Source organism: Emydura macquarii, unplaced genomic scaffold, assembly GCF_026122565.2.
Source record: "Emydura macquarii macquarii isolate MOO-44397 ecotype Brisbane River unplaced genomic scaffold, CSIRO-AGI_Emac_v2 contig_450, whole genome shotgun sequence".
NCBI lineage: Eukaryota > Metazoa > Chordata > Testudines > Chelidae > Emydura > Emydura macquarii.
The window spans coordinates 12,077,120-12,094,649 of NW_027130587.1; the positions used below are offsets into that span (position 1 = coordinate 12,077,120).

General features: G+C 43.6%; 1 protein-coding gene across 7 annotated transcripts in view; it reads right to left on the minus strand.

The window, feature by feature from the left end:
* Positions 1–17,530, minus strand: part of RAP1GAP2 (RAP1 GTPase activating protein 2) — a 204,673-nt gene that overhangs the window by 79,091 nt on the left and 108,052 nt on the right. For all 7 annotated transcript variants that reach the window (XR_010917989.1, XR_010917987.1, XR_010917988.1 and 4 more), the window contains one exon: positions 4,661–4,745. Coding sequence is in view for 4 of the 7 variants with exons in the window: in XM_067538009.1 (XP_067394110.1) it covers positions 4,661–4,745 (85 nt within the window). In the remaining 3 variants the exon portion in view is untranslated. The remainder of the gene's footprint in view (positions 1–4,660; positions 4,746–17,530) is intronic.

Consider the following 17,530-nt stretch of genomic DNA (forward strand, 5'->3'; position numbering starts at 1 on the left):
TGGCAGGACACTAGACTAAATGGACCATGGGACTGATCTTTAGATTGTAAACTCTTTGGGGTAGGGGTTATCTTTTGTTCTGTGTTTGTACAGCACCAAGCACAATTGTGATCCTGGTCTGTGACTCGGGTTCTTAGGTGCTAACTCAAAACAAATAGTAAATAATAATAATGATAATCCAATATGGTAACTCCTACGTTCCTAGTATCACAATAATCCATAGTGTGTTATTGATACTTTCTATGTCAATACTATCTCATGTATTTATATGGCCCCCTTTACCATAGTATCCGAGCACATCACAATCTTTAACGTAGTTATCCTTGTAACACCCCCTACAAGGCAGGGCATTGCAAGAATTGAGGGACAGAGAGATTAAGTGATTTACCAAAGGTCGCACAGGCAGTCTGTGCCAGAGAGGGACTTGAATTCAGATTTTCCAAGCCCTAGGTCAGCGCTCTAACCACTGGAACATCTTTCTTCTCATCTTCTGTTCTCTAGCCACTATTACACCCATTTCACAGTCAAGTAAATGGAGGCACTGTTTTCACTTGGAGATAATTGCTTCACTGACTGCAGTGGAGTTACACAGATATGGCACTTGTGGGGTTCAGATTGGATGGGCTCAGAGGAATTTGCAAGATGCATCCCCTGCCTGGGGCCTCAGAAATTATTTTCCCAGTGTCCCTTCTGCTTCAGGGCAGCTCTGCACTGCCCTCAGCTCAGGGATGTGCCATAAATGCCCCCTTCTAGGTTCTCATTTGCTCAAGGTCAAATGATCAGTCACTGGCAGAGTGAGAAACACCCACCAGAAAGCCTGGCACCCACTCCGCTGCCCTAACTACCAGGCAATACCAGGGAAAGAGTGACAAACGCTCACCTTCTAAAACCAACTCAAAATAACCAACAGATTCCCCTTATTCCCCAATATTCAGCATTGAGGACAGCGGACAAGCTCCCTTCTTAGTCTATTAAAATGCATCCACCCTGTATTCACAGCTCTGAATGGGTTGTGTCATTACTTTCCTTCTTGTTAACCTCTTCCAGGAAAGCAGAATGGCTTAACTTCAGTGGAAGTGCGTGCCGGTTCTTCAGGCAAGAAATCCTGGTAACCCACTAACCGCTGTTCCTTTGTGCTACGCGCAGCTGACTAAGTTACCACCTCTCTGCCCTCTTTCTGCCTTCAAAATAGACACAGCAAGATGGCCCTAAAACAACCGTAAGGCGATCACATGCCCCCTACCTTAATGTGATAAGAGCAGGGAGAAATCCAGGGGAAAAATTGCCTGGCAAAATGTGCCAACACGTCTAGGATTCATTTCCGTACGGTTACCTCGACTCTCAATCCTCTCCTAATTAGTAATTCATTATTATTTTACAGCTCCCAACTGGGCCTCTGCTCTCAATCTAGTTTGAGACAAGATGCAACAAAGAGACAATAAAATAAGTTGAGTTGGGAATGTATGAGGAGGATGGAGGGGGGAGAGGAAGATAAGATCAACAATATTACACAGTGAGGGCACACACCTAGCTCAAAGGAGGCGATGTTGCCCTGTGGACAGAACACTAGACTGGCACTCTGGAGACTGGGTTCAATTCCTGGCTCTGCCATTGTCCTGCTGGGTCACCTTGGTCAAGTCACTTCACCTCAGTTTCCCCATCTGTAAAATATCTACACCTGTTGTAAAGCACTTTGATATCTATGGATGAAAAGTGCTATATAAGAGCTAAGTCTGATTACTTCTTTTAATCAATGTCAAAATTCCCTGCAGAGGTGTAGGATTGTGCTCTAATGGACAACACAGCATCTTCAAAATATAGAGAGAGTTGCATAGAGATGTAGCTGCATACCTATAAATAATCTGGACGCACAAAATGTTCTCTTATGGCCATTCAAAATGGGTCTCAAGAAGAGGGCTGATTGAGGCAAATATACTAACTGAGCCAGATCCAATGGAATTACTCTGCTGTAAAGCAGCAGTGACATGGGAATCGGGCCATCTGGGTGTCTTTCTTCTGCCAAACTCAGGCTAAAAGTCATATTGTCTGAGCCTTCATTAACGCTTTGTTAGAAAAAAAGAACGCATTGTTCTTGAAACACAGCAAAACATTGGCCCAAACAGCTCATACAAAATTGCATGGCCCGGAAAATATTACTTGATAATTACAACGTAAAGAAAACACCACTCAAAGCTTGCCTGGCAGGAGTTCTCCTTGAAAATCATGTTAATCCCTCTCATAAGGATTACTCTGCAAGGGCTGAGAGTTACTCCACGGATCCTTCTGGGACAAATGGTTTCCTATGGGAAGGCAGGTCTTCTCTTTATTTATACATCAGGGCTCGTTCCTGTTATGAATATATCAAAACAAAGCAGGAGAGAAAGGCCCAGCTGTGCTAAGCAAAAGCAATAAATATTTTCTCTCTTTTCTTTTCTTTTTGAGGGGGCAAGGGGAAGGGGAAATTGTCATAAATATTGTCTTTCTTTTCAGGTCATCTTACAACCTAGAATTTCAAGGAAACAGCTCTTCTCCCTTAAAAAAATCAAGCAAAACTTTGGAACTGAAGAATTTGGGGATGCACATGGATATGCATTAAAAAAGGTTCAATGCCAAATCTCAAAAGCCTAGGGTCAAATGATCAGATGCTGTTAGCGGATACAGCTTCATTGACACAGGTAAAGTTTCATCCATTTACAAACAGCAGAGATTTGGCCCATTGTCTTTTTTTTTTTTTTTTTGCACAAAAGGATATCCCTTTTTAGAGAGAGAAACTTCAAAATTCAATTGCCCATGGGGGGTGGGAGCAGGGGGTTAAACACAAAACTGGACCATTCTGACAATTTAAAACAAAGCACGTAAGACTCCATTTTCAAGGTCTGACTTCAGTGTCACCCACCAGTGCTGGGAGAATCTGCCTTCCTTTTGCAGCCTGCCCTGCCCTTGGCATTTTCAGGTGGCTACCCTAGGCCCGGATGGGTCACAATAATAATGCTTAGCCCTTACATAGCACTTGACACATTCAAAGCTAATTATTCCTTGGGACATCTCTGGGAGCTAAGGGGGAGTGTGTACGCATGCGTGCGCACTCCTCCTGACGAATGTCTGAGGTTTAATTATTGAGGATTTCAGTGGCTGTCTGGGGAAGTCTTCTGCTGAAATGTGCCTTCCCTCCCACAAAAGCAGGAGAAAAGACAATAGCAGAATATTTCCTAACGGTCCCTCGCCACCTCTCTCTTACAATCTCCTTTTCACCTCCCCTTCCTCCTCCTTCTCTCTTTTGCTTCATACCTCTCCCTACTCTTTATCTCTCCCCAAATCCCTTGCCACTCTCTTCCTTCCCTTCATTTCCCCACTTGTTTGCTCCAGTCTTCTACAATTAAAAACAAGCACTCTCAATGCTTTGTAGGCATGCCCAGTAAGGAGCAGTGCCTTCCCCTCCCACCCCCGCCAATTACCAAATCTTCACCATCCCAGCCTCCTCCAGTGCATGAAAGCTGGTGGCTACCCTCAGCCAGCCCCCTCCTCCAACCTCCACTTCTGGGAGTTTCTGCGTCACCCTCCTAGGAATTCATCTGCTCACAGTTCCCTTGCTGACACGCTCTGGCTCAGTGCTGAGCTGAAACGCCATCCAAGAGTTTGTGGGGTCAGAAAGTGTGTGAAGAGAGAGGATGATGTAGGATGACTTGGACTATGCGTTCTGGCTGAATTTCATCACAGGTGATATCGGGCAATAATGCATCCCAGAGTGTGAGGAAATCTTGCATACTGCCACATTTAAGCCAAAAAAAGCAAACAAAGTCCTCCCCGCAGGAGGCCATGTGACATCCCGTCTCCTTGCTCCTGAAGCAACCGCTCGCTCTGCATTCAAATCCCTTCTCTGCTGCATAGCCCTTCAAGGACAACTCCCCCAAGTTTTGAATGCCGCTGGAGCTGACTCAGCAAGAATTCATCCCAGGGGAGCCGGGGCTGTGCACAGTAGCAGGACAGCATCCCCACTCGTGCAGAGGGGTGCAACATGTTTCATCTCCATTAACTGGTGCTGGATGGTGGTGATTGGAGGGTGTCCGGACAGGCACTCATTCTCTTTCCATCACTCCCCATTCCTTCTTTGGCTCCTTCTTAGCAAGGATGCTAAGAAAGAGCCAGACTTAAGTCCCCCAGCCGCTATAAAGGAGTATTAGGGATAGAGTCTCCTTCTGTCCTTGCTCCTTTACTCTGCAGCATGTGCAGTCACCCATGCAGAGGGGGCACCAAGTGCTATCATCCTTCTGATTTAGTATTGTTTTACAGCCACTTTGCATAGGTGTAAATGACTGCCTGAGGTGTAGGGCAATGTAAGGTCCATAGACTTTTGCAGCCACACTCCACCCTAACTCATGGTAGCTGAACAATCTTCAGGCTGAACTCCAGAATCCACTCACTTCTGCTCCACTCGGGAACGCCTGAGACACACAGCTGCTACTTTTAAACACTGATATTAACTGGCTTCAGTTTCAAAACGATCACCTTAAGCTGGGCTGTGTGTATGCAATACAATTCCTTTCACCAGTCCTCAAGAGATACTGCACCCGCACAACTGCAGACAGCATGCACTCTGCAAAGCAGAGCAGGAATAAAACCCAAAGGATGCAATCTGTGGGGTATCACGTAAATGACCTACCTTCATGGTTGCTGGGGCAGTGAATGGTGGCGATAAAGGCCGCTCTGGAATGGTCACATCTGTGTTGTTTAACAGGTCCTGTTTCCTGTAAAAATAAGAGGATCCATCTCAACACTTTTCCTAATTACCCAGCTTTTGAAGAAAGTAGTACAGTCTGGAGGGGAGAAAATTAGATGTGTCTGATTTTTTTCAATCCTGTAAACTTTTAAGTCAAGTTTTGTTTTTAAATATAAATATCTAACCTGCGACAAAACCATTTGATACAATTTTTTTTAAAATCTTGCAGCTTGGAAAAAGATTCTGACCTAACCCAATTATAAATACTTCACTCTACCATAAAGCGGGCCCCTTCTTTCCTTAGAAATCCAACTAAAGGAACCAAAACAGAACCCAGAACTACAGTCCATGCCGCAGGTAAATTTCATTTCAGGTGATTTACACTGCTGGGATAGCGAAAAGTTAAATAAACAGACTTGTGTTTCTATGACAACACCATTGCGACAATTTTTTCTCCATCTTCGCCATCTGGCGTTATCTATTGACTGAGCAGTGTTTGCTCATCTCTCTCTCTCTCTCTCGACAGCATGAACATTATGTACGGTGGAACAGATTTTGATTTTAATCGTACTGGAGTAAATCCGGAATAACTCCACCAAATGCTCTTAGCGCATATCGGCGTAACCAAGATGGAAATGTGGTCTGGTGTGTTTAGCATAGAAAGAAAGCCACATTCAGAGGACTGATCTCCATTAAAAAGTCAACATTTATCCACAAAGGAAAAGGAAATAACTGTAGCGCAGGATGTGGCAACACGTTGATGATCACTGTAGCTAGCCTGCACAGAGTGAGGTGTAGTCAGTGAATAACTTAAGTTGCAATCTGTCTTTTTTTCCTTAGGTGTAGCACCTGGTGCTAGCTCTTCACTGAGGCTGTCTATCCTGCTTTAAATCAGGCACTAGGTGATCTTTACCTGCAACTAAAAACTGGTTCTGCAGGTAGCCAGACATGTCATTTTCACTCCCTCAATTTCAGATGTTTCCACCCTCCACTGGAAACTCCCAGTGTGCAATGGATCTGGGCTGCTATTTTCAAATGTGAGTCCCTAAACCCATATTTAGTCACCTAAATAAAAGAGGAACGATTTTAAAGGTGTTGGGCACCCACACTATGGGTTATCCATAGTACGTTGATGGGACTGGACAATCAAACACTTCCATTTAGATGTCTAACTTTAGGGGCCCACGTTTGATTATTTTAGCACAAGGGTAGATTTTGTTAGGCACAGAGAGCAGGTAGGCATTTAATGCCTATTGACAGTCAATAGAAACGATCTGCTAACCTAATGTGGATCCAGATCTGTAGTATGTCTGATTTGCCATTCCTTTCTCTAGTTTAATACTAGTGTGATTCTCTTCAATTGTGTAAAACTAGCATAAGAGAGCAGAGAACCAAGCCCAGTGCATCCTTGGCTAACTTCTAGCATTTTTGCCCACGCAGTCTTGCATAAATTCAATTCATCAGGACCAGTGCTAAGGCAATGAATACCAAATGAAATGTTTGTGGGAGCACTCCAAATAAATGAGCTCTGTGGTTTCCAACCTGGGGGTCTGCAGACTATGTCTAAGATTTCCAAAGGGGTCCACACGGCCATTTGAAATTTTTAGAGGTCCACAAATGAAAAAAGGTGGAAAACCATTGAAATAACTGAAAAGCAGTTAATGGAATAGAGTTTGTAGGTTACATGGAGTGAGAGCAACAACCACCACCTTGAGAAGAGAGAGAAATTGTGTCTGCTAATTATCAGTCAGAGAAAATACGATAGTACAATTCTGTAACGGAAATCTTTTCAGAATCTTTAACCCACTCCTGCATCTCTGCTAAAGCTGGTTGAAAAATTTTCAGTGGGACAGTTTTCTGTGGAAACATACGGTTTCTGTGGAATTGAAATCTATAGAGGGAATGTGTCCATTTCAATGAAATTTTTGACCCAACTCTAAATGTGGATGATGATCATTCTTCTTTATCTCACAGGGCTGTTGTGAGAATATGCTCATCAATATTTGCTGGGGAGAAGGAACGGGACATAAAGTACTTAGACAGAAAGGTTGACTTGAAATATGTGTCCATAAAATCAATGGCTCACCGTTTATTCACTGCAGTCACTGCTTCAGATATTTGCAGTTTGGACTGTGTGATTGGCAGCTGGAGCGTCTGCACTTCAGTCAGAGGTGCAAATGCAGCACGTGCAGACATATCTTTAACGTAGCTAGCTTGAACAACAATAGCAGAGAAATCGCGGCAGCATAGGCTGTACAAGCTCGCCTGGGACCCTGGGTACATGCTCCAGCCACTAGGCTATGCTGCCGCAGATTCACGGCTATTGTTATTGGCGCTAGCTAGATCAAAGCCAGCTTTCCTAGTCTACACGTGCTGCAGTCACACCTCTGACACATGAGACTGCTTTTGGTGCCTGACTGAACGGTTCCAAAATCAACAGAAAGCTGGCCATGGAAACACAGTGAGAAAATTCACGTGAAAACACATGCTCACAAGTCGCTCCTTTGGATTAAATCCACCACCGTGCAGAGAGCCTGCTCTGGCCTACACAGCACTCAAGACCCTTTTATTACCACAAAGCAGGACTCCACCCTTAAAGAAAAGTTTGGGATAAAAATACCCTTGTACTTACATTTTGAGAGAACAAATAAAAGGGCTCGTGAATACTGAAAGGAAAACTACCCTTGCAGAATATTTCTGTAGTTAAAGTTCCAGCACTGAGACTCAGATCTGGGTTCAGTTCTCAGCTTTGTCACCGACTTCCCAGGTGACCTTGTCAAATCACTTAATCTCACTACATCTCAGTTTTCCATTCCATAGAACGGGCATAATAGCATTTCTTTCTGCTCCACCTCCTCCCCCCTCCCAGACCTATTTTTCCAACTTAGACTGCCAGCTTTCAGGGACAAGGATTGCCTCTCACTATGTGTTTATACAGCACCTGACACAATGGGACTCCAACAGAGGCTGGAGCCTCTGGGTGTTACTGTAACAAAAATATTTAATAATCACACTCAAAACATGGGTTTTATTCAAAGTAATGTTTGCTAATCTTTATCCCCCGCTGTATTCTCACAGCTTTGACCTTCAGCTAAATGGAAATTTAATAATATCAGCTATTGAAAGGAAGGATCATCCTATGGATAAGGTGCTAGCCTAGGACTTGAGAGACCTGGATTCAATTCCTTGCTCCTCTGTAGATCCCATGTGACCTTGAGCAAGTCACTCAGGCTACACCTACATGGAAAAAAACAAAAACAAAAACCTGCAGGAGCAAGTCTCAGAGCCTGGGGGAACTGATGGGCTCAGGCTAAAACTATTAGTGTAGACCACCCTCTTTATTGGGTTTCAGAACCTGGACTCCAGCCCAAGCAGGATATATTTATATATATATATAAATATTATACAAGTATACGTTGCTATTTTTAGCCCTGTGGTGGAGCACTGCAGAGATCTTTTTGCAGTGTGTCTTTGTGCCTCAGTTTCCCATCTGTGTAACGAGGATAACAGCACTGCCTGACCTCATAAAGGTGTTGGGAGGCTAACCTCACTAAAGGATGTGAGGCACTCGGCTACTGCAGTAATGAGTCTATACAGATGTAAGATACTACACCTCACATAATGTTTGTAAGGAAAAAAGCAGCTGCATTAGGAAGCTCTTCCCCCCGGAAAACAAAACCACGACAGCCATTCTGTATTTTTAAGATGCACAATGAGAAATCTATGGTAGATTACTTGATAAAAATACTCTGATTCTTTTTTTTTTTTTAAATCACTTTTAGTCAAACAATTAAATTGTCATGAACCCGTGATCATGCCAGATGCAAGTCCAGGGATCAGAAAATCTGAGATTTAATTCAGTTTACTCTCATCCCTGCCAGGTTAGTCCCAAAGTAACTGGGCCAAAATGTCCAACTGTTTATCTCGCAATAACAAGCCCTTTGTTTCTATGGTAACCTACCATAAGATGGCAAAGCGCAATAATATGCAGCTGACTGATACACCATGACAGATGCATCTAATGAGATTCAGGGGAAATCTAGGTAACAGGTCCTCCTGGGATGTGAACATTCAGTTATGTTAATTTCCAAAACTTTGAAAGGTTTCTATAACAGGAGTGGTGTCCTTCAGAGGGCCCTCGGTTCAGAAAAAGCCACCTTACAGCTATAAATAGATATAGATCTGTAAGACAACTTTTTGTACATACGTATACACAAACACACACGTCTATTTATCTGTCTGTCTGTCTAAAACATTCAGTTAAAAGATCTTTGGAGACTGTTTAAACCTTTCTCCTAATAAAAGAAAACAGGGCCTGATCCGAAGCCTGTCTGAGTGAGTTGAAAGGTTCCTATTGACGTCAATGGGCTTAGGATCAGGCCCACAATAATAATTTACTCTGCTTTTACAAAGGGATGTTATGTATGGAAAGGATAAAAAGAAGCGAAGAGACTATAAAGCAGCAGTTCTTCAGCCCCGTGAAATGAGGCACTGAATCTCATTTCCTGGCTCAAAAGACTGCACATGTTGGAGAAGGGGCTGTTTAAGGGATGGGGTGGGAGGGAGGATACCAACTAGTCTAGCTCTTGAAACTAATTTATAAGAAGCATCTACAATAGCTATGAAGTAGCCAGCCTGAGATATGTTATACAAAGTCGAGGCTGGATCGAAAGCCCATTGAAATCCATGCAAAGATTCCCATTGACTTCATGGGCTTTATATCAGGCCCTGATTAAGGAGGTAGATTGAATGAGTCTATGCCCCATTTTGCAGAGGGGACAGTCAATGAAAGTGAAAGGCAACACATTTAAAAACGGATTTAAAAAAACACTTTCAGCGCATAATTAACCCACGGAACTCACTGCCACTAGATATCACTGAGACCAGGAGCTTAGTAGGATTCAAAAAAACAAGATTAGACACTCATGTGAATAATCAGAACATCCTCCATTAGCCCAGGTAAGATTTTTTTAAAATGTATCCCAAAGTTATTCACTATGGTGGGGTTTTATTCACCTGCCTCTAAAGCAGCGGGTATTAGCCATCACTGGGTTAGTCTTATCTAGTCCGGTAATCACTATTTTCATCAGCTGTTAGCCGAGAGCAGTGGGTAGAGTAAAAGCATAAGTGGGAGGAGGCAGAATGGGGCCTGGAACCTGCAACCCCTTGAGCAGTACTTTCATGTAGACCAGTCCCACTGGGACACTGAGCCTGGGCCAAAATCTCAGCTGATGTAAATCAGCACGACTCCATTGGCTTCAAGGGAGCAAACAGAGATTTAGGCTAGCTGAGAATCAGGCCCAGGACTTTTATAGCAGTGCTCAAATTCCATCCACAAAGGCGCCAGCCGTCACAACCTGAACACGCCAACACGTCTGCTCTTGTAACAGCAGGTGTCTCCAGTGGTGACTTGCCTCGCATCTTATTGACACCAGCTAGGAGGTGTCGAGCCTGGAGATGGAGTGTGGTGTCTGTGCTGATAACACTTTCAAATGGTGAAAACTGAATCAGTACCAAGAAGCAGAGGAAAAAGTCATGTGTCCCCCCCCCCCCCCCCCGTCCTTTCTTCCCCCCAGAAAAGATACAAAGTATTCAAAGTTCCTTTAGCCTTTTGGATCCAAAGTCTATAAAAGGACTTGTGTTCCTGCCCTCTACTACGGACTGCAAATTGTTGCAAATCCTGGAAAATCTACCTAAAGATATGAACACGGTGGCTGATATTCCCAGATAAGCAGCAGTCCATCCTCCATCTCAGAGCCTAGGGTGACTTCCATTCAAGTCAATGGAGCTGCCCTTGTTTACAGCAGCAGAGAATTTGGTCCAGGGATCAGAACACTGTTTGGCTGTTGCGTGGCCACTTTATGGAGCTTGAGCTCTTTACCCCTTCCCGGATATATTGTCAACACAGGGAAATGGAAGACAGAATCTGGGTGAAATCCTGGTCTCATTAAAATTGCTAGCAAAACCCCCATTGACTTCAGCGGGACCGGGATTTTACCCCTGATATTTGCTACTCTTCTATCTTAAAATAACTGCTGCGAATAAACCAATCTAATACAACATAGTTCCAAGCCAGATACTGCTTAGTAGATTATGAATTTATATTAGGGGTCTATTACATGAGTGGGTGAGTGAAGTTCCGTGGCCTGCGTTGTGCAGGAGGTCAGGCTAGATGATCATAATGGTCCCTGCTGACCTTATAGTCTATGAGTCTAAGAAATACGCACTAGGAGAATACCAGACCATGCATTACAATATACTGTGGATGTGACCTACACAAGCCAGAGAGAGAATAGAGCTGCTTTCACAACAATCATTTGTGTCAAAACAAAAGGGAAACACCAGATCCAGAGACAGTAACCTGTCCCTAAGTTTGGTCATAATGGGTGAGGATTTTCCCCTTTCCTTCCAGTAGAACTAACCTAGCATTGTTGGCTTTATTTCTATTAACACTTGATTTTTCTTTTTAAGGCACAGGAGAACACGCATCATGGTGTGATCTGCTCTTTTTTTCCCCTTGTCCTAGTGTTAAGCGAAGCTGACATAACTTAAAGGATTTAAGGCCTAAATCATTTTGCTAAAACGGCGGAGAGAAAGCTTAACTTCAAAGCAATCATAAGGAGATGATTCTCTAGGACAGATCCTGTGCTCGTGTAAGCCCCATCGAAATCACTGAAGTGCTACGCACTGCACATTGAAGTCAACAAAGCTGTACTGATTTACTTCAGTGAGCGTCTGCCCTGCTGTCTCCCCATCAGATTTTCACTACATTCCATTAGTAGTTGTTTGTACCAGTACAAAACACAAATGTAAAACAGGTTCTCCTTGTTCTAGCCATTTCTCACTCCAGATGGCAAACATAAGGCAGGCTTTTCAGTACTGTAGGAAAAAGACATCTCAACCCTAGAAAATGATGGATTGCTAATGCAAAGTCCGGAAACCCAACTAGTAGGCCTAATTCAAAATTCTATCCACATGCAGAGCTCACTCATTGATTTGGGTGCAGAATCGCACCCTAAGATACAAATTCTGAAGCCCTTAATCAGACAAGACTCCCACTGAAGGCAGAGAGCATTGACCGAGTAAGGGATTCAAGATTTGGGCTCAATTTGCTGCCTACTACGGAATCAGCCATAGAGTTGTACTTCATAGCAGATGTTTCTGTATATGGAATGCGGAAGAAAACCGAGAAAAATCATTTTAAAAATAATATACCTGCATTACTTTGTAGTCATTTACAATTATTCAGGTCAACTGAGACAGTTATCCAATAAACATACTTCATGGATTTTCAGGGGACTAAGTGGTGTCACAATATTTAAAGATGATGTAAAGTCCTGGAAAGATCTTTTTCAGGAGATTTCAACAAATAAACAACTTCAGAGCATTGCTGCAGCTCCTAAATCATCTGTCCCAGCTTTTACTCAAAACCCAATTGTATGATAAACTTTGGCCAGTTTCAGTTAGATGTAAATAGCCAAGCTGGGATATACCCATGAACTTGACAGTGCTTTGCTTTAGTACTGTCGGATGAAATCCTGGACCCACTGAAGTCAAGCGATGTTTTCTCATACACCTGAGTTTTGGTGTATGAATTCAGAGTTCTTGGTAACAGGAGATCACAAGTGATTTTTATATTCTATTGTTTTACACATACATTCACAGATCTCTCTGATTTTTGTGTTATTTTTCATTAATTATTTGTATTCCCATAGCACTAGAGGCCTCATCCATATCAGAGCCCCATTGGGACAGGTGCTGTACAGACACCATAGTAGAAGATAGTACCTACCCTGAAGCATTTACAATCTAAACAGACAAGACAAAGAAAGATTGAGAGAAGATAGGTACTATTAACCTCATTTTACAGATGGTGAACCAAGACACGAGAGACTGAGTGACTTGTCCAAAATAAAACGGAAGTTTGTAGCAGAGCCAGAATTAGATTCCAGATTTTCGTAGTCCCTACCCTCTGCCTCAATTACAAGTCCATCCTTCCTCTCTTGCTATTTAGATTTTCTTCTTTGACCTTTGTGACGCAATTAAGTATGTTATGCAGTTTGCAGTGCTGCATCTGTTGTGCTCATTGACTAATTCACAGCTTTCATAAATCAGTATAGATCACAACCATATGGTTAGGCAAATATTTTATCTCCTCCTCAACTGGTTCAGGTGAAATTAAACAAGACCGAAGCCATTTCTGCAGGAAAATGGAGAAGAATAAATACAGGACCTGCTTTACCACTGAACTTACTGTTCTTTTTCACACAGACTGATGCGCTGCCTCAACTACCGTGAGCAATGTGGAGTGGACAGAGAAAGCCAGACTGCTCGGGGCTCCCCACCCTACCCTTTACAATTACACCTGCAGTTTGTCCGCATCTACAGCCCTAATCCTGCAAGCTGCTCCATGTGAGCATTTCCTTGCCTGTGCACAAACCCCCACTGGAGTCAACTGGGCTCCAGCTTCACGGAGCATCTTCTAAGATGGGGACCTCAATCTACGAATTGGAGCTACCCAGGCTCATGCAGAGGAAGAAATTTAGATGGCTCATAATGCTAATGGTTATAAGATCCATAGATCTTTCCATTGTCAAAGCATTTTATGCACATTACTGAATGAACATTTGACTCAGTACACTGTTCTGGTGCATTCTGGTGGGATTCTGATAAACTTACTCACCTTGGGTACTACCTTACATCTCGTTTGGTCCCATTGCAGCCAGTGGGAATTACTGAAAGAGTAAGATACTATCCAACATGAGTAAGGACATCAGAACCTGACCATTAGGATTTTAGTGGCACTCTGGAGCTTCCCCATAATTTACTTTTCGGCATGTCCCAAGAAACTACCAAACCCCCAGATTATGAAGCTGGAACATTACAGGATTACACGTTGTGACTCCTGCGAATACACAGACTAGTTCATGAACAGAGCTTTGCAAGTGACTGATTTTTTGAACCAAAACAAATCTTTAAAAAAAAAAAAAAAAATAGTTTCAAGTCGACCCAAAACAATTCAGCATTTCCAAAAAAAAAAAAAAAAGTAATAAAATTGAAATAAAACATCAAAAGCAAAACGCTATTTTGAATCAGAGGCAAAACATTTCATTTCGCAAATGTCAAAATGAAACGTTTCGACTGTTTCCGAATTTTTGTTTGTTTGTTTTCGACCAAACGATTTGATGAATTCAACACAAAAGTGGCAAAACGTTTCGGTTGACCTGAATCTGCACTTTTCGATGAGAAAGAGTTTTGCCTGAAATATTTCAACCAGCTCTGTGCCTAAATGGCGCCAGATGGACAGCTCTGGAGAATGAGCACGAATAAAAGTCAAGGGAAGGAAAAGGGAGTTAAAAACCGAAGAAGAATCAAGGTCCCAGCAGGCGAGAAGGCGGATAGTGACAATTGATTTCTGGGGAAATACCACTGCTCAACAGATTCTTTATTCAGGAGAAAGGCAGCATGGGGCTGGGGGGGAGGAGGTGCTGAGGCACTGCCAAGGAGGGATCCCTCTGGTGGTAGGATGGTGGGCATGTTAATTTGGATTCTCTTGAGCTCTCATGATTAGGACAAGACCCAAGCGACTCAAGAAATAACAGAGGCACTAAACCGATGCAATGCAGGAGATAAACCGTTGTCTCTCCCTGACCTTTGCCCAATAGCACAAAATAAGAGGAAGGAATTAAGCAGGATTAAAAGGGAATTTTTGTGGAGAAAATTGTTGAGGCAGCTGGCTAGCTCGCTAAGCCAAAGTTCTCATAGGCAGGGATGAGATTTATATTTTTAGAGGTAAGATGGGCTCATGAAGCCTTCCGGGCCACCACTGGATAGAACTATAGCCTTCCGCATCAATAGAAAGACTCCCACTGACTTCAGCTGGGCTTTGGATCAGGCGCCAAAAGAGAAAAGCCTTAAAGAGAATCCTTGAGACTGTTTGCTGAGATGCAGCTGGGCTTTCACGCGATGGGTTTTGATTACTCCAGGCTACAGTCAAACCACAGTGGGAATGTCTACCCTGCAAAAAAACCAAAACACCTGGGGCAGCGAGTCTCAGAGACCAGGTCTACAGACTTGGGCTCTCACGACAGTGCTAGAAATAGGCATGGAAACATTTCGGCTCAGGCTGGAGCCCGGGCTCCGAGACTCACTGCCCAGTCTTGATGCTCTCTGTTCTTCTCTTTGACTACTATCTTCCCACCCCCATGTTACATGATAAAGGATTCCTCTGTCAGTGGCCTTACTGATTTGCTAGCAGTGGTGGGTTCCAAGATCTTCTGTTTAACATCATTCTAAACAGTTCCAAGGGCAATCCATCTTCTGTGTTCTTATTATTATATATTTGGTACAGGGGCCAAGGTTCAAAGTCCAAAGCTGGATCCTAATCTGGCAAGTATGCAAGATGGTTTATAATGATCTGACCCAAAACTGCAGACATGAGCATGTGCCTATGCTGTTTAGGGTAGGAACCATCTTTTAGCTCTGTGTTTGTGTAGCACCTGGCACAATGGGGTCCTGGTTCATGACTGGAGCTCCGAAACACCACCACAATGCAAAAAATGATGGTAACAATCATATTCGGGATATCTGAAATCCTCATTCTAATTCTGCAATTTGACCCTCAGTTTAGGTAAAACAAACAAGCGACTTTATTATTCCCTCCTCAAATTTTCCTACTGATTGTCAACACAAAGACACTAGACTTTTCCTTTCCGCCAACAACACTTCTTTCAGATGACATGACAAACTCAAGTCCTGACTACTCACAGGCATTAAAGATGAGACAGAATTGTTGGTACAAGTGAGGATGTTAAAACCAGCATCAGGGCCAAATTGCAGCGGAGTTAATTACATTTCCTGACCCTAGATTCAGCACTATTAAGGACAGAAAGGGTCCATTTTGATCATACAGAAAATTCCCTCTGCAGTCTCATTTGGATGCAGCATTCTTTGCTTCCTCTCTTTCTGTCTGTGCACTGCTGCTGTGTGCTGTTAAACAGCTGTCATAGTTTATTTCCAGAAGGAGTTGCATTTCTGTGGTGGGCGATTTCTGTTTGTAGGTAGTTTATAGAGCGCTCCAGGACCATTTAGGAGGCTGAAAGGCACTATAAATATAATGGTATGTTTGCTTCCATTGTATCATTCAGCCAGTAGGAAGGGATTTTCAGAACTGCTCGGCAGTGGTTTAACTGTGCTCCCACTGGAGTCAGTGGAGCTCCCATTGATTTACATAAAGTTAGGCTACAGCTGAGTGACTTTTGAAAATCCAACCCTAGCTGTCCCTTTGTGCTGCACAGAGTTCCTAATAGTATGTGGTCCCTGGTAAACAAATGAGACTAAGATGGAATTCAATCAGTGTGGATTACTGCATGTTTATGTCTGCATCTTGTGACAGGGTTAGACCTGATGGCTACAGGAGGGTAGTAGAGGGGGTCTATATTAGCCCCAGAATGAGCAAATCCCTATTACCTGGGTGATCCAGCTGGGGCTACTCTGGGGCAATTAGGCCAATTAAGCCAGCTGAGGCCAATCAAGGAGCTTGCCCCCAGTAGTTAAAAGCCTCTCTGTCAGGCAGACAGGGGCAGCTGGAAGGGAGTTAGGAGAGGGAGCGGAGCTGAGCTGAGCTGAGCTGAGCTGAGCTGAGCTGAGCTGCTACAGGATTTGGAGCAACCACTGCCACATAGTACGGCCCCAAAGGTACCAGAGACGATCAGGGGGGTACCTGTCTGGCTGCGGCCGGGGACCCAAGACACAGGCCTGAGGGAGAACCCCTCCCCACCCAGTTCTGGGAAGCAGACGGCGAGCAGTGGGGCCAAGGAGAGGCGACCCAGGGAAGGAGTAAGTCACGGACGTTTGAAGACTACTCCACACAGGGTCCTTGGGTCGGGGCCCGGGGCGGGACCGGGCCCCCCCCCTGGTGTGCCGTGGTCGTGGCCGAAGAGGGCACCTTACCCACGAGAGGGCTAAACTAGCCACCCGTGCCACAAGCTGTAGTTGTTTTCTTTAATAAATGCGTTTAAGACAGCCTGTGATTGTATTTATTGTGACAACACAAATGTTCTACATTAGCTTCACCTGTATATCACACCACTGATGCAAGGCATTGTTTTCTCTTCACAATCAGTTTAGCCCATATTCTTTAATGGCATTGTTACCCATGTTGAATTAGCAAGACTGAGTTAATTTAACCAAGTCAAGATCTCTTTCATCTGGTAATTTTGCAATCTGAATGTTGCCAGATGAAAGAGATCTTGGAATTGGCACGTCTCCCTGTCGCTGCAGGGCTGACTTCAAAATACAGCAACTGAAAACTGCATGAGACTGCCGTACATTTATGAGTGCTGACCAAGATTAGAGTGTTCCCTTCTGATTTGATGCTAGTAGATGTGGCAGAGAGGCTGCCATTTGTGAGTGTGTTCTGTTAATATAGAGCATTAATGGACTTATCTTAATTACAATATTAACGACAAGAATGAGTCAATTGGAACAAAGCAAAACTAGTGACAACATTCTGAACCATTATTATTGTTTGACAAAACACCATTCTTGGTATTTTATCTACCCTTTTATCTTGTTACTGTATTTCTTCCTTACCATTAATGGCATCCGCTCCTGTCTGGAACTTTCCAGCCCCAGCAGGCTACTGCCATGCCACCATCTTACGCCTCTACATCCACAAAACATGCTGGAAAAATTAAAACACCATGACGAGGGTTACAGTGGATCAATCATGACCTACAAATTAACCTGGTGGTTGCAAGACGAAGTTCACTGCATACACCAGGGGCTTCTTTCATCCCTCCATGCCCCTCA